The sequence below is a fragment of the Cervus canadensis genome, chromosome 8 (assembly GCF_019320065.1).
Source record: "Cervus canadensis isolate Bull #8, Minnesota chromosome 8, ASM1932006v1, whole genome shotgun sequence".
NCBI classification, from domain to species: Eukaryota; Metazoa; Chordata; class Mammalia; order Artiodactyla; family Cervidae; genus Cervus; species Cervus canadensis.
In genome coordinates this window covers 48,517,817-48,540,998 of record NC_057393.1, presented here as the reverse complement: position 1 = coordinate 48,540,998, position 23,182 = coordinate 48,517,817, and the positions used below count along the sequence as shown (strand labels likewise).

The following is a 23,182-nucleotide window of genomic DNA, read 5'->3' as shown; positions in this document are numbered from 1 at the left end:
GTGATTATGTATCATTTGTATTGTCTTGTTTGATGTTTTAATTGTCTTATTGATTGTGAACTCCATTAAGGTTCAGTCTGTTTTGCTCTTGTCACTATATTACTATTATATACAGAATTGTTTATATAATAGGCACTTAATAAATATTTGGGAAGTAAATTAATATTCATTGGCAGGAACATTGTTCACTCAGAACTTAAGAGTTGGAAGGAATCTGTTGAATCATTTAATTGGTCTAGTCTTGTTTCCATCATTTCTGTCATGTCCTTGACAGAGGTGCATTCACAATTTATTCCTTTGATATTCTGTGAGCAAAGATCCTTGGTCCTTTCAGTTGTATCTCAAGTGTAGTCATTTCTCTATCCTTTGCATTCTTGTTATTTTCTAAAGAGTCCTGACCAGGTGGAATAAAGTAAGATGGTTACTCCTTTGACTATGGCAGTGTTCTTCTACCGGTGCTTGATTAGATTGTCTTCGTTCTTAGCAGTTGGTCTTAAGCACTGATGCTTTTTGAGCTTGTAGTCAGCTAACACCTAACATTTTTCTTTTAAAGATTAGGGGCTTTCTTTGTTAGATTACAATGAAGCTCTTGAAGCCGTTTTACCCTTAGCCCTCTCTTAGCTAAAGCTGTTCTCCATACAAGTTGTTGGAGAGTTTTTAGTCTATAAAAATATCTTGCAGCTGGGAATGTCATGGGTAGCACCCGCTACTTCCTGTACAAGGTTTGCATGTATGCTATAAACATGTTGGAGAAGAAACTTTTTTTAAGCACCTACTCTGTAGCAGGCTTTTCTAAATACTTTATAAAGTAATGTACATAAAATATCTAGCACGGCAACTGAGGATAGCATTTAACACATGGACTCCCAAATTAGATCTTGTTGATTAGAATTATGGCCATACCTCTTACCAACTGTGTAATGTTTGATAAATTCCTTAAACTCCACTTGCCTTAGTGTCCTCATCTATAAAATTATTATTTAAAATAATAAGCCTACCTTGTAAGATGGTTGTAATGGTTCTGTAAATTAATATATTCAAAGCATTCATAATAGTCTGCTACATAGAGGTGAATATATGTTAGGTATTACCTCATTTAGTTCTCAGAATAATTGTGTTAATATAATTCCACTTTTACAGATGAGGAAACTCATCCAGAGAGGTGAGGTTACTTCTTTAAGGCAAATCCAAGATTTAAACTTGGGCCAAGAGTGGTAGAGTTGCAGATGTTTGTGTAGAAGGAATCACACATGATCCCTTTCCTTTGAAAGGGACTGTAAGTGTACAGATGCCTAGGGTCTCATTGACTGCAGAAAGACTTGCCTGTACCTCTAATGAGGCAAGACCACATATTCACTTAAATTGATGAAGAAGCAGTGACACTGAAAGATGGAATGTCATATCAGTCAGTTTTCTGCCCAAGACTATGAAGTCCTTGAAGCAGAATCTGTCATATTTTTATTTGTAGCCTGTTGCATTAATGTATAATACATATTCAGAAAACACTGTTGGTGAATAAGTGAGTAGTAAATGAGTGTGTGAAGGTATCGGGAGAGAGTGAGAGCTATTAAGAAGAAGAGAGGCAGGAATGATGCCAGGGTTTTGGCGTGGGTGACTGGAGAGATGGTACCACCGTCCTCTGTGACAGCAGATGGAGGAGGAAGAGAAGGCATGTCCAGAGGAGTGGGAAGGAAAGTTAATGAGTTTGATTTGGGCAGATGGAATGCAATCTTAGCAGAGTAGTTAATAGGCATATAGAAATAAGGAGAGAGATCAGGGTTGGAAATATACTGGAAAATTCCTTTGAATTTGAATCATAGAAGAGGTATCCCTAGAATCACAATCCCATAATTTGAAGAAATGAGTTTTCTTAAAAATACTGTTAAAGTCATATTAGAGATGTTATTCTGTAATACTTTTAGACTTTACATCCTACTTTCTCAGCATTGTGTTGATGAAAAGCAGTTTAATGTCATAGAGAGGTGAGAAATTGCAGAGATTTTAGAATAAACCATATATATAAAATGCAAAATATAAATGACATCTCACTCTAAACCTTATTTCCTCAATTCTCAAAGTGCCTTTGGAGAGCTAGTTAGAGTGAAAAATTGTTAGTTAAAATAGAAATCTTGATTTATTTATGGTAGAGTTCATGCCACGGTAATTATTTTACAAACCATTTTCACTTAGGTATAGTTCAGGTTTAAGTCAGTAAAATCAGTTGCCTGGACCAGTAGAATGAGGGAGAAACAGAATCATATTCATTTTTATACACAGTAACCTTTTTTTCTGTTAACAATTTGGTAATTGTCAAACCTTAATTGGAGAGGTTATGTTTCATGTCATCCATATTAAAAGCTCAGTTTTCTCCTAATGAAGTCAGATTTGTAATATTTATGGAAATAATTTTATTTAAAATATATTTCTATTGTTTTTCCTTTAATGATGAAGCACACTGCATATTTAAATGTTTTTCTAGATGGACTTTCTCTTCTATCTATAGAATAAATTATTAGAAGACTCAAAGTGTTTTATCACATCTACTAAGATTGAAAGATTATTAATTCTTTAGTGTTTTAAATTCAGCTCTTCCTGCTTTATTCTTATTATATTTAGAAATTTTCTTAATGGTGTTAAAAGTGTTTTATTTAGAGCAACCAGAAAAGACTATTGAGATTATTAGTGTTCTTATCTTTTTTTACATAAGGTTAATTTAGGGTCAGAAGTGGCAACCTATTACTAAATTATTTAAGCTTTTGAATTATGGTGCCTTTTTTTTTTTAATTTAAACAAAGATAGCTTTAATCTTTGAAAATGTACTCTATTGTTTAAGGATATGTTTGGGTATTTGTTTTCCTCTCTTAGTTTGTTAGAAACCTTTTAGAATTCAGTTATATTCATTTCCTTTTTAATATTTTTATTTTTCAGGAGTCAGGAAGAAAGCAGTGGAAGTTGGAATCATTGTTAAGTGATTGAGACTTTTTACAAGAAAATCTGATTGAATAAAAGTGTTTTAAATTAGTGACCATACAAGACCCGTTTTTAAAGGTAACACTGTACAGGAAACGTTAAAATTGAACAATGACTCAGCTATACATTTACATCAGGTTATTGGGAGCCTATCTGTTCGTCATTTCTCATGTTCAAGGTAAATTCATTTAAGCAATCTTACCTCTTTTTTTAGTCATTTATTTCTATATATAAAAAAACACTCATTATTAGGACTGTTCTAATAGCTTTTAAGTGTAGAGGCACAGGATAGACACTAAGTAATTTTTGAACTTTACTAAGGCAAAAACATTTCCAAGTCTCTATAAAATCTCAGCCTCTTTGAACCTATTCTGTTATCTGTAACATAGGCATTATGATATGCAACATCAGGTTTTAGGAGGATTAAATGAGGTAAAATATAAAGTAAAGTAGCTGACCTAGTGCCTGACACATAGGATTATAGATACTCAGGACTTAGTTTTAAAATTCCTCTCCTTTAAATTACAATAAGGAATAAACAGTTTTTTTAAAAAAAAGCGTTGTTGTAAAAGAGTTTGAAAACATACATATAATGTCTATGTGCCAAATATTAAAATTGAGTACTCAGAAGTTTTATTTATGACCAGTATTGTAATTCTACACTGTGCATTTACAGCCTAGAACTCCCAAATAGGAAGTTATTGTGATGATTCTTAGGATCAGATGGGCTATATATTTACACATGAGCTTTTTCCTGTATGCTTTAATTAGGACAGTATTTTCAACTGAAGAGAGTGCTGTTTGACAAAACGGTTTTATAGAACTTACTAAAAATCTTTGTTCTCTTAAGTTTATGTCTTTAAAGATTTTTTTTCATAATGTTTTGTTCACAATGACAATATCTGCTGAAAAGAATTATGATTAACAGCATGAATCTTTAAATTTTCATTTTAAAGAATGAATGTAATAATGAAATCTTAGCTTCTTTTGTATTTTGTCTTAGGTTTAGTACCCTTATTTTTCCATGCTTGAATACGAGAGTGCTTTTGCAAAACCTGCTTTTTTGTGTGAAACATTACATTATTTGGTAAAACATCTTTATTTTAATTCTGTTATTACATACCTTGTTGATCAGTACCAATCAAAGCTGTCATAGTTTTAAGATGAGTTAAATTAATAGTAACATTAGTGTAGCATTTCCTACCTTACTCCTAGGTAATTAGTATTTGGTATTAAATTTTTTTAATCTCCACAGTATGATACAAAATTCTCATTCCCCATTTTAAGTTGTTACATAATAAGCTTTTTTTTTTTGACTGTGCCATGTGGCATGTGATACCTTAGTTCCCCAACCAGGGATCAAACCTGCTTCCCCTGTAGTGAAAGGTTGGAGTCTTAACCACTAGACTGCCATGGAAGTCCCAATAAACTTTTTTTTTTTTTTTCTTTTTTTTTTTTTATTGTTATTTTTTTTTCCACCAATAAACTTTTATTAGACGGAATAAATTGGGTTTTAGTTAACAAATTTAAATGAAAAGTCTTAGCACTGTATTTCTCTGACAAAAAGCAAAATTTGTTAATTTCCTTTCAAAGAAGGTTAGTCTTTGATAACTATTATTTGCCTTCAAATAATAAGATTAAAATATTTGCTCTTATTGAAAAGAACTAAAAACAGTGTGCAAAAATTATTTCTTAGAGATTACTACAGATCGCTAGAGTGGTGTTACATGCATAACCTATAGCTTCAGCCCACCCCCAACTTATAATTTTATGCTTTGTAAACACAGGACTTGTGGGTAGAAAGAAATTGGCATGTTCTAGGAACTGACACAGGTCTTTTTGTCTGGGCATGATAAGAGGGGAAGTGCTGTGAGTTGATGATGGAGACGTCCACAGGGTCCAAATCCTGTGGGGTGTCAGTAGGCATGGTGAAGGAGGTTGAAGTTTATTCTGAGTGTATATGAAGCCATTCAACCGTTTTAAGCAGATGAGTGATGAGATCAGATTTAGGTTTATAGGATAACTCTGACTGCTATGTAGGAAACCGACTGGAGGGGGCAAAAACAGAGGTTGGGAGATCAATGTCAAGATTCTTTTATTTTGGAAGTGACATGATGCGCCCAGGAAATGGCAGTGGAATTGGACCAAAATGAGAAAAAGTGAGATACATTTTGGAGGTTGAGCCTGGGGAGGACCAGGTTTGAGGAGAAAAGTGAAGCATTCCATTTTAGATGAGTTTGTTTTGAGATACTTAAGTCAAGGCTGAAGGGATAAATCTAGAAACCATCAACAAAGTTTATTTAAACCTAGGGAGAGTGTGGAGAGACTGTTTTCTTTGTATCTGCACCTGTACTTGGTGAAATTTTACAACTTGAAGGTGTAGCTCAGGTTTCTTTGCTTTTGACACCCTAGAATGAGTTTGTGTTACTAGCTCCTTCCTTTGTTTACATAGCAGCTTTGTATTATATGGCTCTCAGAATTGTATTTATGTGCTTATCCCCTCCACACACACACATCTTTGCCTTCTTCCAAGTTTCTCAAGAACCAGATCAGTTTCCAGCATTCAGTAACTTGCCTGCACATAGTTGGCTTCTAATTAGTTAGTGTTATGTTAATTAAATATTTGAGATAATATAAACCCCAGATGCAAATTATTGCAATTAAAGTATTTTTAGCTCTTAAATTCAGTGTTCTAGGAAGTTATGTGTGTTAACCATCATGTAACTTTGAATTTTCCAGGTATTGGTGATCTTTTAGTATAATTTTTTTGTTCTTAGTACTATCTTCATTTATACACTTTTACATTTAAACCCTTTATTATGCATTCATTTGATCTATATATAATCTCTTACTTGGAAATTATTATCATCATTTTTTATAGATAAAAGCCTGAAGTTGAGAGAGTAACTTATCAGTTGAGATATTCAAGACTTGAACCCTTGACTTCTCACTGTTATTTCAGTGTTATTTCTGCCATACTATACTGCTTTTTCTGTGTATCACTAGATTTTTGAAAAACCAGCTATGTGCACATATTATTTGCCATTTGGTCTCCATAGTTAAATTGATGCTTCCTTTTGTAACTGTAATGGGATTTTAAAGCTGGCTAAGAGACCTCAGATGCGGTCCAGTCCTGTGGTCTCACTGAGTAAACGAGGCTTGACGTGACATGGGTTGTCTGTAATCACCCAGCTCAATAAATGGTGCAGGGGCGTAGTAGACCAGACTCCAGGTCTCCTCGTTTCTTGCCCAGTAGATCTCTTCCATTCTTGAAACTCCTCCCCCCCACACACACACACCCTTTTTTTTCTGTTGATGTTAACATAAATGAAGTCTATGTTTTGTAGCAGTTTAAAGGATTAAGTGAGGATTATTAAAATTTAAGGCATGGAATCACTAAAATTTATTTAGCAGCACTTTCTTTTCTGGTTATCCATGGGTATGTACATTATTTTTTCTTTTTTCAGTAGTTCTCACCAGAATAACTAAATTTTAAGTCAAGTTCACATTATGCCTTGAATCACTTATTTAACATTTATAATGAGATACATACATAATTCTCTTAATATTTTATACCTGTTTGGCTCTACATTTTATTCTCTGGAGATCTACCCCCACAAGGAGTAGCCTAGCTGATTTCACTGATTCAGAGGGAGGAATTACTAAAACGCTGCTTTAGTTCTGTTCTGCTTTCAGTCTGAAAGAATCAGTACCAAATATGACAGTAAGTGTCATGTGAGGCTACGATACTCTAATGCAAGAACACAGTTCTGTTTCCATGCTGTAACTACTGCCCTACAGGTAACCTTCAGTTTCTGGCAGCACAGTCTGGATTTGAACCAGTGACCTTGAGAATAAAAGGCACCAGATAATATGATTAGTCCCCAAGCTCTCACAGTTCCTTACTTAACCAATTAAAATCCAGGGCAAAATGCTTAGTAACTTCACTTTCACATAGAGGTACATGCAAATAAAGGACTTTTTTTAAGCTAGTCACAAGTTTTGAACCAAAGTGTCTTTAAAAGGAACCATAATTTGTCAATTTTTTAATGATTGGAAATAATCTCACTCTTCTGAAACTGCTTTCCAATTTGTACCTTTCTTATAAGTTGTGACCATTTTCTACCTTGTGCCACTCTTGTCTTTCACTAGTGCAAAAATTGTGACATAATCATCTCCATGTATTCCATGAGAGCTGGGATAGTTTTTCTGTGCATTCTAGGCTGTTAATAAATGTAATCATATAAATAAAGTTTATTTTTAATTAAAAGCATACAACTACAGTTAATGCAACAAGAAAGCATAGAAACTTCTCACTAAAAAATTGGAATAAAAGAATTAGATTTTCAGAAATGATTGATTTACAATTTCACATTTGAATACAGGGCAGAGTCTAGACAGTATGCTCCATGGTACTGGGATGAAATCAGACTCCGATCAGAAAAAGTCAGAAAATGGAGTAACCTTAGCACCAGAAGATACCTTGCCTTTTTTAAAGTGCTATTGCTCAGGACACTGCCCAGATGATGCTATTAATAACACATGCATGTAAGTATTATATGCTTTTTCTTAAAGTTATGAGAATAGGTTTGCATTTAGTGCTATTATTTTAAGAACCGTTTACTTTGTCTAAATTTTTTTCTCTAACTTTATATGGTATCTCTCCAAAGAGCCAAAAGCTTCTTGTTCTTTATATAGGAACATTTATTAAATGATTGATGGTTATTTTCTTAGAGTAACATTGTAATATAGCTTTTAAAAGAGATAAAAGGAATCTGGTATTCATCTGTCATTTTCGGTTTGTTTAGTGATCTTTTTATCAGAAAGTTCTTGATGCTCATTGTAGACAACTTAGAGATTATTAAAAAGAAACCTTGAAAATTCACATAAACCTTGTAATTCTGAATTGGTTGAAAAATTTTACAGGTCTCCAAGAATGACATTGTGATAGTTAAATAATTTTATTTTCTTATAAGTGAACCGCCAGTCTAAATCTGCTTTATATAACCACTTTAATTTTTCTACTTAATTTTATGTTAACTGTTTAATATTTATATATGATCATGTAATTCTGTCCCATATTCTTAGGGGACAGTGAAGAATTAATTGTCTTACTAGTCAAAAAAAAAAAAAAAATCCCTGAAGGACTCAGTCAGTCAGTTACCTCCCTGTTATTAAGATACAATAATCAATAACTTGCTTTGTACTTTCCTCATACTTTTATGCTCTTTGAATGTGAACAGATATATAGCCAAGAAGTATACATACAAAATATTGAAATTGTATGATAGTTCACCATATCTTAGATTTGTTGTTTGTTCTGGTAGTGGTTGACTTTACTTACTGTGACAGACTGGTTGATCTGTGTTAGGAGGATGTTCCCTATTATATTACCAGGTGACTTCTTGTCTGTAGTTCATACTTGGTCCATGTGAGCTATTTGTTAGAGGCTTGGAGAAGGAAATGGCAACCCACTCAAGGGGTTCTTGCCTGGAAAATCTCCATGGACGGAGGAGTCTGGTGGGCTTCAGTCCATGGGGTCGCAAAGAGTCGGACACGACTGAGCGACTTCACTTTCACTTTGGGTAACCCAGAGTAAAACTTAGTGATCAGTTCTAACAGAATTTCATCCTGTCGCACTTAATATTTTCTCATTTCAGAAAATGAAAAATTCTGCGAGATTCTTTTAACTGTAACAATACACTTATCGATATGAATAGTAAGGAGGGACACACAAAGAATCTTTTAGCTATTTCTTCTACTCATTAAAGCTTGAATATATTAGGAGAAAATTCTGGCATACTAATACTAAAATAACAGTTTATTTAATACAAATATATTTATATGCATTTCTTGAAAATTCAGCTATTCAAAAGTTCTCCTTTTTTCCTTAAATATTTTCATTAAATAAAAAATGCCTCTTAGGATCATTGTTAGTCAGATCTTCCCAAATATACTTTTCTTTGTCATTAAATCTATTTTTATGGTTCACAGAGAAGTTTTTTTTATTCATAATATTGTGTATAGTGTGGGAATACAGAAAATCTTATGGATGAAAAGAGACAAAGTTATTTTTAAGTATATTTTTAAGCATTAAAGATTATCTACTTTATAAAGTTTTATAAATAGTTTTTCTGTGATCACATGACTATGATTAGCAAAGAAAAGTTAAATAGTATTTCATATTTGGGGGACTTGTTTAAAAGAAATCCTTTACTGCCTGACACTAGATTTTTATTCAACCTCTAGATTTTAGTTCAAATATGACAACTTTTATTTGCCTTAAAAAAATGCATGTGGATTTGCCAGTAAATCACACTGAATGTAATTCTTATTCAGCACTAAAAGCCATCATTAACTGGTCACATTCAAACTGAAATTTAATTAGTACCTTCCGATCTAAAGTTGATCTTTTGTCTTTTTGGCTTTTTTTCTTTTAGAACTAATGGGCATTGCTTTGCCATCATAGAAGAGGATGACCAGGGAGAAACCACATTAGCTTCAGGGTGTATGAAATATGAAGGATCTGATTTTCAGTGCAAGGTAAGGTGTAATTTGAGGCCTATGAAATTAGGAAGGGAGGGGCCACAGGAAAAGCACTGACTCCCCAAGGAGAAGTGTGCCTGGTCGGCATATTGCTGTATGTTCTGGGAACAAATACATTGGAGGAAGCTTAGCTCTTACTTCAGGTTATATGATTGTGTCAACTGAAATTACAGATTATTTTACTTTTAAAAAAAGTTGTAAATCATCTGTTTTTAAATTGTTAAGCCTGTAAAAAAATAATGCTGTCACACTTATTTGTACATTATAAAATGGACTAGAAAGACTTTAAAGTGACGAGTAATAACCTTTAATACTCTCCGAGACAACTTAGAAATGTTAAGCCCTTGTAAGGAGATCTCAGTGGAGTTACTTTAACAGCACAGCAAAGGAGTCAGAGGATTAGCAATAGTTTATGAACATATTGATGGCTTTGGGTTATAAGCCTAATCTCTTCAAAATCTTGTATAATAATTTTGCCCCGGGTGATCCTTCCACTGTTTTTGAAAACTGCTCCAGAGAGAACTGTTTATTAACAAATTTAAGCCTCAACTATTTTAGAAAATTATTCAAATCAGTGAGAAACTCTCAGGATTGATAGAAACTTCACACACATACACGAATGCACACAGTCACATACATTGCATCCTATTTTCTATTTGCTTCACCTCTAGCAATGAGGGGCTCATTACATCCCAGGCCCACCTGTTTCATTTGTAGTAATGACCTGACCTTATCCTTAGAAAACTTTTCCTCCAGATGACTGCACATCTCTCTTCCATTGTACTTCTTTGGATCATAGAGAACAAATTGAATCCCTTTTTAACATGGTAGCCCTTTACTATGTGAAGAAGTCTTTTTGTATTACTTTACTCCTCATATACTATAGTTTTTACCCAATGAAAAGAATTGTTCAAAATAACTTCAACTACTCCTTATACAGGATCAGCTTTAGAGTTGCTCACTCTTCCGTTTCTCAATGTAATATGCAGAATTGACTATAGTCTGGTGAGGAAAAACAAGCAAAGAGTTAGTAACTCCTTCTCCTGAATGCAGCAAAATTTCATGTTAGAGGTTTGTCATACCTTATTCTTAAATAAGATACTAAGTTTTCTGTCATTTGAAATCCCGGTATCTTTCATTCATGCTACTGCTCAGCCATCTCTCTTTCATTCTTCTTTGGTGCTGTGGGTTTCTTGACACAGATAGCTAAATGAGAGTGGAATAAGTTTTGTTACATGGTTGTCATATAGTTGTCAAAGTTAAATTTCATTGTATTAAAATTAATCTTTTGCCCTTACCTGTCAGGATTCAGGAGATGCTGATTTGGTTTTGTCTCTTCCAGTTTTATTTATCAACCACATTTCAGTATACTTTTTAATCACTTAAAAATGTTGGCGAAAGACCTCTGTATGGTTAGAGCACTGAGCTGGGCAGTAACAACCAGTGCCTCACAGGCCCCCTCAACTAGGCATGTCCCAAATGAATATATCAATATAGTTTAGTTATTAAGCTTGACAGTGTGTTCAGGTGGACGTGCTGCCTCTTAACCAGCTGTGGAACTTTGAGCAAGGAGCTTTACTCTCTTGTTTTCTTATTAGCAAAAGAGTTCTGTAAGAATCACATAAGAGACAGCATATGTGCAAAGAGTTTAGCACAACTGACACATAATAAGGACTTTTTTTTTTTTTTTTAGTCAGGACTTAATAAATGCTAGCTTTAACCATATTGATAATGTAGTTGAAAGCAGGCTTTCAACTGAATTACACATATCCCTGAGTGCACACTGGCTACAGTACATGAGGATCACTAGGCACATGGACAGTTTTAAGGGAATCGGTTTACAGACCCTGAACTTCCATAGATCCTGTTGCTTAATATTTATCTGCCTGAGACCGGAACTTCTTGAGCAGTTTCTCTGTTCCTTCCTTTTCACAATCAACCTTCTCGTAGTTTCCTGATTAGTGGCCTGAAATGTAAATCCTCAAGTTCCCAAATGCTGTTATAATTCAAAATCTTAGTGTGGGGACCATGGGGATAACAAATATATTTGCATGTTTGGTAGTTTTTCATTTTTTGCTTTCAACCAAATTGCTTCATTTAAAATAACTTTTCATAGTAGGATTATTATAGATCTTTGTCATATGATTGGAAGATCTTCAAAGAATTATGGGACAATGGTACAACAAATCCTTCCATTACCATCCTTTTGTTTATGTGATCAAAAAATCTTAGTACTCACCCAAAAAGAGGAAAAGAGAAAAATAGGAATAAAGTTAAATGCCAAACTTTTCTCATTTTAGCAATAAGTAATTGTCCATGAATTTATGAACTAGTTTTATTTAAGTCCTGTCTATCTCATACCTTTCCAATAAAATTTTCTTTTTATGTAAAGGTTATAATGTACATGTAATTTTGATTAATTTTATACTAATACTTGTAATGATAAATCAAGCCAGAATAATTTTTTAAGACTTAAAGACATCCTATCACAGGAAGTAAAAGAGGTTAATTTATATTTATATATGTTTATTTTTGAGGTGGAGAATTCTATCTTGTGATACATTACATTAAGGCATAATGATTGTGGAACATGTGGAAAGGAAATAGCATAAGGAGAAAAAGGAATACTATAAAATTTTCCAATTTGTCCATTTATTTTTTAAAATAGTGATAATGGGTATTGAATTGCTATTTTATTTAGATGCTACTGAATAGGTTTGAGTTATTAACTTTATTTTAAAATGTGCAATAAGTAGGGTATTATCAATACATTCTTGCACCTATTTATAATGAAAAATTTTAGATGTTAACCTAAAAACATATGAGGGAATACATTGTGTTTCAGAATTGATTTAGAGGGGTGGTTGTTCAGTCGCTAAGTTGTGTCCGACTTTGCAGCCCCATGGACTGCAACACGCCAGGCCTCCGTGTTCCTCACTATCTCCCGGAGTTTGCCTAAGTTCATGTCCACTGAGTTGGTGATTTAGGGGTTACACAGACAAAAAATATGGACCACCACTTGGGTTACTTTCTGTGTATCTTGCTACATATCACTGTTAATTTACCTGGCACCTCACCTGAGCAGAACAGCTCTTCTGCTGGCACCTAAGCCTTTCCTCCCAATGCTTTCACATGCTGTCAGGTTTGGATCAAAACAGGTTCAAGTGATAATCACCATTCTTTGCCCAGGCCTTGATTTTTCCCTCACACCATCCAGTCTCTGTAAGGTAAATCTAGCTTCTTCTGTCTCTTCCTATAGGATGAATTATTTCTCAGAAACTGCACAGCCATTCCTTATAATTTGGTTTCAGTTGCTTTCTCCTGTAACACTCCTCCTAACCCGCCACCCCCCATTCAGGTTCACCAAGTAAGTTAGAATCTCCTCTACTTCATGAATGCCAAGTGAGTTTTTTCCCCCACAAGAATTTTTATTGCCCACATAAAACCAGAGATACAAATGGACTTAGGTGGGGCATGGCAGTGGGGAGTGCAGGAACCAGAAAGGTTGTGTCGACCAACATCATAATCTAGACACGCTTAACTTTTGCCAACCCAGATATGTAGTTAACCTATGTAAGAAAGATATGAGTCTCGTGTTGCTTATTCTCAGCGAAGCCACACTGAGTCTTCCCAGAGATTGCAAGCATTTTTGACTTATTCTAGAATCTTGACTGGGATCCGTGTCACATTCACTAGAGGAAGAAGAATTAATTTATTGAACATTTACTGTTTATATTTAATATGTTAAGTGCTTGGTACAGTTTATCTCATTTTCTCCCAATTATCCTGTAAGGTAGGTATTTTTTATCCTCCATCTTACAGGAGAGGAAGCTGAAGCCCAGAGAGAAGTAAGTTCATTGCTCAGGGTCACAAAGTTAATAAATGGCAAAGCTAGGACTTAAGCTATTTGATTGCAGAATCCTTGTTGTTTTCATAATACTATGCTGCCTCTAATCTGTTGTTGGCAAAGTCTTTCTTTCCCTTTTAAAAGTAATATAACATTTAGCTATCTAGTTTATGACACTCCTCGTTTCTAAAATCTTTGAATCGTACCTCTTTCAGCCTTCTTCCCAGTGCTCTCTCGTCTTCCTGTGATGATAATTCATCTAGCTTTGTGTTGTGGTCTTCAGTCACTAAGTTATATCTGACTATTTGCAACCCCACAGCCTGTAGCATGCCAGGCTCCTCTGTCCTCCTCTGTCTCCCAGAGTTTGTTCAAATTCATGTCCATTAAGTCGTTGATGCTATCTAACCATCTCATCCTCCGCCACCCCCTTTTCCTTCTGCCTTTAATTTTTCCCAGTATCAGGGTCTTTTCCAATGAGTTGGCTCTTTGCATCAAGTGGCCAAAGCATTGGAGCTTAGAAGATAGGAATTCACACAGAACACAGAAGCATTGTAGGGTCTCTGCATACTTCTGGGATACCAGTCCCACTTACTGGTGTTTGGTCTGCCTTCTTCATACCTGTAATCCTCCCTGATAGAGAAGACTGAAGCAAAGCAAGAGTTAAGGAAATGTTTCTTTTCTTTGTCCTCCGTTACCTACTATTTTGTCAGCAATACTTGCACCTGTTGCTTGGTAGTCTTTCTTCTAGCACTGCTAAAAACCCTTTGCTGGTTTTTCTTTATATTTTCTGTCCTGCAAGGCTAAGCTCACTTTGAACTTTAGCATGCTGGGACTATTCTTGGATGCATCACACTTCTTTTTATTCATCTTTAACTATGTACTCTTCATTCCGTCCTTCATGTAAGTTTTCTCTAGATCTGGGATTTTTTTTCCCCCCAGAATCACTTGTGTAACTTCTGACATGTCTTCCTTGTCTCTTTTTATGATAATTTAAAAGTAATAGTTTGTTAGAAAGTTTAAAATTCAGTTAAAATGTAAAACTTGTGCTTTTGGAGGTTTCTAAATACTCTTGATCCATCTTCTCCTATGGGGACTCTCAAGTCCCTTATCGAATCCCATATAGATTCCCTTACGGAATGTCATATTCACCTTTTTAAAAGGAATACCCGATTATGCCGAGGTTTCCCCTTTCTGGCCCTCTGATATTTAAGACTAACATGGTTAATTTCTGCTTATATTCTTGCTATTTTTATAATGACAGACAATTCCTTGTTGCTGTTTTGGTCTAGAATATCACTTCTTCCAGGCAGTGCTGAAATGTCAGTGTTCAAGTTAAAAACTTCTCAAATACTATATTTTTGGTTAAATAAAACTTCACATATAATTGTTGACATCTGTTCCCATGACTGCAGTCTTTTCCTGGGCTCATTTTCTGATTTATTAGGGACATATATCTGGTTAGTGGTTTCTAAAAATTATCAGAAGTACTGTTTCTATATCTTGCCCTTACCCTCACCACATACACTTACTTTCTTCTGTATCAGGTTCATTAGTTTCAACATAGTTGTTATATGCAAAATCATCTGTTATCTTCTGCCTATTTGACTACCTTTTATAATGTGCAATTTATTTGGCCCAGGACGCACTCCACGTTTTAGTCAGATCTTTAATCTCATCCATCTAAGTCTCGGTACTACCATGAGTTATATTTACCCTACTAATTTGTCATTGTAATGAAATGTTTTACCCCGTCTTTTTTAAGAAAAGATCTCATGACTTTACTGTTTTATTAATAACAGATAGTAATATCTTAAGAAATGCCAAACTTTGGGTTAAAAATATATATACACTTTTGTTTATTTGTAATGAAGTTATAGACTAGTGTTCTCAGACACCACATAATACATTCTTCTTTAGAAAAAAAATTTTAGAGTCTTCACAATACCATTTCACCACAGATTCAAATTTTTCCATATCATTTTTCACACATAAACTTGGCAGGTCCTTTTCACTCACTGAATTAGAAATTGTATTTTATTAATACTTTAAAAGTTATTTATCAATCTCATATATCAAATCATTTCTAATTTTCTTCCTGTAGGATTCACCAAAAGCCCAGCTACGCCGGACAATAGAATGTTGTCGGACCAACTTATGTAACCAGTATTTACAACCTACACTGCCCCCTGTTGTTATAGGTAGGTTAGCAGAGAAAAGTGCAGTCATTGTAAATCTCAGTAAACTATTTTCTGTGATTTTAACAATAAGCAGGCTTTCTAGAGTTCAACAGTACAAGTTATTTTTTTCCTTTTAAGATGTAATAGAAAGATAATACATCTTTTTTATTGTTTATTTCCATTGTCAGGTCCGTTTTTCGATGGCAGCATTCGATGGCTGGCTTTGCTCATTTCTATGGCTGTCTGCATAATTGCTATGATCATCTTCTCCAGCTGCTTTTGTTACAAGTAAGATAATTATTTTGATGCAAAGTATTTTGTTGAATAGTAGATATAAACGGTTGTTCTTAAAGCCAGTAGGCAGAAACCATTGACACTGATTGTATTTCAGAAACCATTAATTTGTATTCTCTGGTTATATTTCCTTTAATTAGCGGTATTATAGTTTTCTTCAGTGAACAGAGGACCTTACTACCAGCCAATTAATTGGACACAACATTGTACTTCTTATGTTCATGAATACTTAAGATTTCCTTATTTATAGAATACTGAACTTTTTTATGGCTGAATATTTAAAACCTATCCCAGGAAATCAACTTTATATATTATCCTTCTTTAGTTATTTGGTGGTTCAGAGTTATTTGCATTTAGTCAATGATTTCAGAAGACAGTTGCCAGAAGTGAAAAGTGATGAGAGGAGGGCATAAACTTCATGATAAAACATTATCTGACTGATATATGAATAAACTGAGAGATCAGTGGAACTGGCTACTAGACCTATAAGTAGACCCAAGTATGTAAAGTTAGTTAGTATGTGATAAAGGTAACATTTCAGATTACTAAGGAAAAGTTGGCTTATTCAGTAAATGGATTTGGGAGTAGATAGCTATATGGAGAATAATGAAGTTGAGTCAGTTCTGTACACTGAAATAAAGTTTAGCCAGATTTAGCCATATAGATATAAAATTCATATATATATATATATATATATTTTACACATATAAAGTGAAATGATTAAAATACTAGAACAACCTTGGAATAGTTTTTTAAAATAATCTGAATCTGACACAAAACTTACAAGCCAAAAAAGAAAAAAACCCTTAAAATTAAAAAAGAAAAGATTGATGGTGTCAACTACATAAAAATAAAACTTTACTATGTAGTAGAAACCACTATAAATGGTCAGAAGACAGTCTAGCAGTGAAAAATATCCCCTGCTTATATTACAAAGAGCTGATTTCTCAAATATAAAGAGTTTCTATAAATCAAAAAGAAAAAAAATCAATTCGGTAATTAGGCCCCCCCAAAAATGAACATATGGTTTGTTTAAATAGAAATACATATGGCTCTTAAAAGAAAATGATGACTCAAGAATACTCATGAAAAATAGAAGTTAAAATCATACTGAGGTATTCTTTTTTACCTGTTATACTGGCAGAGATAGAGCACCCTTTTTTACTTTTGCTGCTTTCACTAAAACAGCAGTAAAGAGTTTTAAAATTTTTTGTTCAACTAGGACAGAGAGACAAGATGACAGCAAAAGGCTGTGGAATCTGTGAAGCTTATGGATGAGTATAGACCTAAAATATCTGAATCCCAGGCTAGAAATTGAGAAAGACAAACAGCAACCAATTTGTTCTATAAAATCCCCCAAGAAGTTCAAGAGTTGGCAGTGCTAGTTACCTCTGGAAGTTAAGTTGAGGGTGGCAGGAAAACTGAGAGGATTGCCTGAAAGTCTATTTTTAGAAGGTCAGATGCTGTATTGGTTGTGCAATACTATATTAAGAAATCACTCCCAAACTTAGTGACTTGAAACAGCAGTTATTACCACTCACTGTTTCTGTGGGTCAGGACTTCAGGAGTGATTTGACTGGGTGGCTCAGGATCTTTCGTGACATTCAGTCAGATGTCAGCAGATGCTGTACTCACCTGGAGGCTTGACTGGAGCTGATAGATCCTCTTCCAAGGTAGCTCACTTTCAAGGCTCACAAGTTGGCAGGAGACCTTAGTTCCTCCGATACGAACCTCTCTACAGAGCTGCCTGCATGAGCTTACTCATAGCAGGAAGCCTGGCTTCCCATGCAGAGTGAATGGTCCAGAGACCAAGGTGAAAGATGCATGCTTTATGTGATCTAGACTCAGAAGTCACACCATCTCTTCTGCCATCCATATTCTGTTGGTCACCCAGGTCAGCCCTAGTGCTTTATGGAAGGGAATTAAACAAGGACAGGTGTACCAGAAGGTGAGAAATTTTGTGGGCCATTTTGGTTGTCAGATACCACTGATGCTGAGATCCCTGTACTTATTCTGAATGAGCATGTGACTTTGATCATGAACAAAAGGCTAGAAGTTTTGTCTCTGGGAAAGAGCAAAAATGTTTTCATCCGTGGTATCCCATTACTAAGGGTGAGGTAAATGGTATAGTGAAAATAAGGAGGTAAAGTGAATATTTACATACTAATCTCTGGGTTCCTCAGCCGTCCAGAACTGTGCTAGCCAAGCTTGTTCCCTCTAGATAACGTATAAGAAGATTATTCTTAGGGAACATCCATCTGGCCCAAGAAAAAAAGACCTAAATATTCTGCCTCCTGTAAGCCCAGTGAAATGGCTTAAGCAGATTATCTTACAGTGAAACCTGTAATCAGTAAGCCCTAATCACGTACTAAGAGCTGCCAGTCAGGCCGTGAAGGACACTGATCCCTGAGCAACAGGAAACAAATGAGGTGAGTCTTGTTACTGCCCAGCTTACTCCCTGAAAAGAATTTCTGATTGCGGGACACAGGAAGAACTCACGTGGAGCCAACAGGCACTCTTGAGTCGAGGAGATACAGCTGAGTCTGGGGCGAGAGCAGCAGCTATAGTTCGTAGGTAGAGAGTGCTGGAGAGGAGAGAGTTTTCATAGAGAAGGAACCCTAAAGACGTCTTCAGAAGGTCCCATAGAACATGCAGCTGATCTTGATCAGTGATTTCAAGTGAGAAAACCACGTAAGGCTGAGAAAGATCACCTGAAAAGATCGAAGGAAGCTATATCAGTGCTCACACAAGGCTGTGAATAGTGTCTCTTCCCACCAGCTATGTGACTTGAAAACCTCATAATTCATGGGGCTTTAGCGCTCAGAAGGGTCTTGCCTCAGTATTGGAGAATAATTAGCCAACTGCCTGACTTGCAACATATGATGAGCCCTGAGCCTATGGTTACCTCTTTTGTAAAAAGGAAACACTACAACTTATCTCTTAGGAGTTTAATAAAGTTGAAGTCAGTCACAGAGCAATGCCTGACGCACTGAACATCAGTGAAAATGAGCTGTTTTTTTAACATGTATCAACATGGATAAATACGTAACACATGAGGAGTTTTTTATACAAGGTGTAGAATATTAATACAACATATGCCATTTATAGAAATTAGTATCCAGAAATTTTAATCCAGAGGAAAAATTTTGTGTGTGAGTATATACTTTTTATGGTAAAGGTATAAATACATAGATAGGAAGGCTATAGCCACCTTCAAGACAGTGTTTGTCTCTTAGGATTAAAAGAAGAAAATGAAATTATCAGGGAAATTTCAAATATTTTAATGTTTATTTATTTAAAATATATCTTAAAAATTATAACTTAATATTTATTAAATTTAAATGGTTTACACATGGGTGCTAATTAAATTAATCTCTACTGTTTAAATGTTTGAAACATTTCATAATTTGAAGTTTTTTCCAAAAACCTTTAAAAATATCAGAATGAACTTGTTTGACTTCTTTTCTGTAAACTCCTTTACCCTTTTTAAAAATGGGAGTATATTTATCGTTCATTATGATGTCAAACTATGATGATAAATTCAAATGAAAAAACATATATAAAGCAGAGAGTGTATATTCTTATATCCCCAGCAATAATTATTATTTACAACTTGTTATATATCCTTTCTTATCCTTTCAGACAAGTATAGATACATATAATTTTAAACTGTTTATAGTGAGGGTGAAACTTTACATGCTGTTTTTTAATCAGTTTTTTTCTCTTGCCAATGTACCATGGACATATTTTCATTTTAAGGTAGTATATAGCTCTCTATTTCAGAAACTCCATTTCTGGATGTTATTTTAACAGAGAATATATTATTCTATGATAAGACTAATTTGGCTATGAACCCATGTGATGAAGGAATGATAATAGTGTCAACAACCTCGAGATTTTTCTTACCTTAGAATTTTATTGTTTAGAATTTTAATGTAGTTATCTTCTGCTCTTTTAACATAAAAGACATTATTGCAAGAGCATCTCAAGCAGACGCCGTTACAATCGTGATCTCGAACAAGATGAAGCATTTATTCCAGTTGGAGAATCATTAAAAGACCTTATTGACCAGTCACAAAGTTCTGGTAGTGGATCTGGACTACCCTTATTGGTAAGATGGAATGTCATGTAAGCCTGAATGGTTTACTGCTACAGAATGTATTGTCAGATGGTGTGAAAGTTGCTTAGTTGTGTCCGACTGTTTGTGACCCCATGGACTATACAGTCCATGGAATTCTCCAGGCCAGAATACTGGGGTGGGTACCTTTCCCCTCTCCAGGGGATCTTCCCAACCCAGGGATCGAACCCAGCTCTCCCACATTGCAGGTGAATTCTTTACCAGGTGAGTCACAAGGGAGATGGTTAGAAGATTAGTTGAAATAAGAAATATGAAATAAGAAAGGATAGGCAGGTAAGGTAGAGCTGCAAGCAAGGTTAAGAGAGAAAGTGTGGTCATGAAGTGCTCTATAAGTGTTAGCATTAGCTCACACATTTTTAACAGCCATCTTGAGGAATCATGTATAAAATTCTTTGCATCTGTAAGGTTAAATTGATCAATTAGGAGAAATATAACTATTTCAGATTCTGAAATCAAAGAGAAGTTACTCCCACAGATTATCTTCATAAGAAGATACTTCCCCTGGTACGAAACTATATTATGGAAATACAATTCATAAAAATAATGTTAAAGGGAGATGCAGGTAATTCTCAAAGAGTTATATGTATAGAAATATTTAGATTTAAGGGTGAAGGGGATACTTATAATAAAACTAGAAACCCAGATAGATTTTAAATGCTTTGTTTAGTTGGATGTGTTTAAACCATTGATCTCTAATTTTAAAATTCATTGAATCCGGTAATTCTGTAATTAAATTGGAAAGGTAAAAGTAAAACTGTCTTCATATGTGAACAACATGATTGTCTACATAGAAAATGTCAAGAATGATAATGTAAAACGATGACAACCAATAAGTGAGTTTATCAAGATTGCATAATAAGGTCTTTGTACAAAAATCATTGAATTTATATACACTGTCAACAAGTAGGGATTAAAATTTTGAAGTCAGTATCATTTAAAATAGCATTAAAAACTTGAAATTTTTTGGAATAAGCATAACAGCGTTTATGACTTGTACACTTATAATTAGAAAACATTGCCAAAAGAAATTAACAAAACCATTCATAAGGAGATTTATATATATCCTATTTTTGTATCAGAAGACTCAGTATTAAGATTTCAGTTAGCCTAAAATTGATTTATAGTTTCAATTCAGTCCAAATCAAAATCAGAGCAAACTTTTATAGAAATTGATGAGCTTATTCTAATGAGTATTTGGAAATGCAGAGGACCTGGAAGAGCCAAAACAGTTTTGAAAAAGAGTAAAGGTTTCACTACCTGATTTCTGGGCTCATTGTGAAACTATAGTAGACAACACTGTTTAATCCTGGCATCGGGATAAATGTGTATGTCAGTGGAACAGAATAGAGTCTGAAAATGAACATACACATATGTAGTCAATCGATTTGGATACCACAGTAATTCAGTGAGGAAAAGAGTCTATTCAACAAAGGGTGCAGGAAAAATTAGGTATCCATTTGCCAAATGGTGAATCTTGACCCTTACCTCACTCCATATACAATGCAAAACCACCTTGAAATGGATCATAGACCTAAATATAAAAGTACAAAACCTTTAAAAGAAAATGTTTTAGGAAATTATTATAACTTTGAGCATAGGTTTCTTAGGACACAAAAGGAAAAGTCATTTTAAAAAATGATAGATTGGTCTTTTCTTAAAATTTAAAACTTTTCTTATTCAGAAGATACAATTAAGAAGATGAAAAAATAAAGTCACAAACTGGCAGAAGAGTTTTGGTAAAGAATTTGTGTTGCAGAACATATAAAGAATTTTTACAACTCAGTAATGAGTCAAAAACCCAGTCTTTTAAATGGACAAAAGATTTGAACAGTCGCTTGCCCAAAGAAAATATAAGGATGGCAGATATGAACAGCACATGAAAAGATGCTCAGCGTCATCAGGGAAATGCAGATTAAATACAGTGAGATACTACTACACATTCACTAGTTTGATGAAAACCAAGAGTATTAAGTGTGGAAAAGAAGATAGATCACCTGGAAATCTCATGCAATGCTGATTGATAAGTAAAATACAGCTACTTTGGGAAACAGGTTGATAGTTGACTTTTTATGCAGTGAAGCAGTCCCTCTGCTAAGTGTTTACAGAAGAGATACGCAGGGACTTCCCTGGTGCTCCAGTGGTTGAGAATCTGCCTTGCAATGCAGGGGATGTGCGTTCAATCCCTGGTTGGTTGTCTAAGATCCCATATGCTGAGGGGCAGTTAACTAAGCCCACGAGCTGCAACTACTGAACCTGTGCATAGCAGTCAAGATCCTGCATGCCACAACTAAGACACAACGCAGCCAAATAAATTAAAAAAAAGAAAAGATATGCAGACATGTTCCATACAAAGACTATGAATGTTCATAGCAGCTTTATTTATAATAAGTTGTAAACAGCCTGGGGACTTCCCTGGCGGTCCAGTGGTTGAGACTCCGTGCTTCCACCACCAGGAAGGCAGGAGTTGGGAAGAGGTACAGATTCAATCCCTGGTCAGGGAACATTGCACATGCCATGTGGCCTAATAAATAAACAAGTAAATGTTTTCGATTTTTTTTTTTAATTGTAAATAACTAAAAAATCCATCAGTTGGTAAATGAATAAATTGCAGTACATTCTTAGAGTGGGATACTGCTTTTCAGTAAATAGGAACAAACTACTGATACATGCAACAGCAACGAAGTACATTTCAAAGTATTTTATGCTGAATGAAAGAAGCTAGACACAGAGGCTACTTATTGTATGTTTCCATTTATGTCATATTCAAAACTGTAGGGACAGAAAAGAAATCAGTGATGCCAAAGACTGAAGGTAGGTGGGGAGGGAATTGACTTTAAAGCAGTAAAACTTTTTTAAATTATAGAAATACTCGACATCTTAATTGTGATGTTTGGTTCTGGTTACATGACTGTATACATTTGTCAACACACAGTTTTCAAAAAGAGTGAATTTTATTATATATAAATTAGACCTCAATAATTCCAACTTTCTAAAAAGAAATCACAAAAGGATCTTGTAATAAGTGATATATAAAGTAAGTCAGTTTAGATACTCATAAATCTAGTGCATTTTAACTATGTTTCCAGCCTGGACCTTAGTGTCAGTGTCATTTTATTAGTTTAGATTGGCTGAAAATGTTTCTGAAAATGAAAGGTAGCAATTTATGTGCATCTTTCATCCAACAAATACTGATGAAAGCAGTATTGTACT

The 23,182-nt window shown here is 34.5% G+C and overlaps 1 protein-coding gene across 2 annotated transcripts in view; it reads left to right on the top strand.

The window, feature by feature from the left end:
* The window catches only part of BMPR1A (bone morphogenetic protein receptor type 1A), a 113,140-nt gene that overhangs the window by 78,096 nt on the left and 11,862 nt on the right, over nucleotides 1–23,182 (top strand). For both annotated transcript variants that reach the window (XM_043476189.1, XM_043476188.1), the window contains exons 3-8: nucleotides 2,929–3,148; nucleotides 7,356–7,518; nucleotides 9,411–9,513; nucleotides 15,465–15,561; nucleotides 15,729–15,828; nucleotides 19,801–19,945. In XM_043476189.1, the coding sequence (XP_043332124.1) occupies nucleotides 3,082–3,148; nucleotides 7,356–7,518; nucleotides 9,411–9,513; nucleotides 15,465–15,561; nucleotides 15,729–15,828; nucleotides 19,801–19,945 (675 nt within the window). In that variant the 5' untranslated portion in view covers nucleotides 2,929–3,081. The remainder of the gene's footprint in view (nucleotides 1–2,928; nucleotides 3,149–7,355; nucleotides 7,519–9,410; nucleotides 9,514–15,464; nucleotides 15,562–15,728; nucleotides 15,829–19,800; nucleotides 19,946–23,182) is intronic.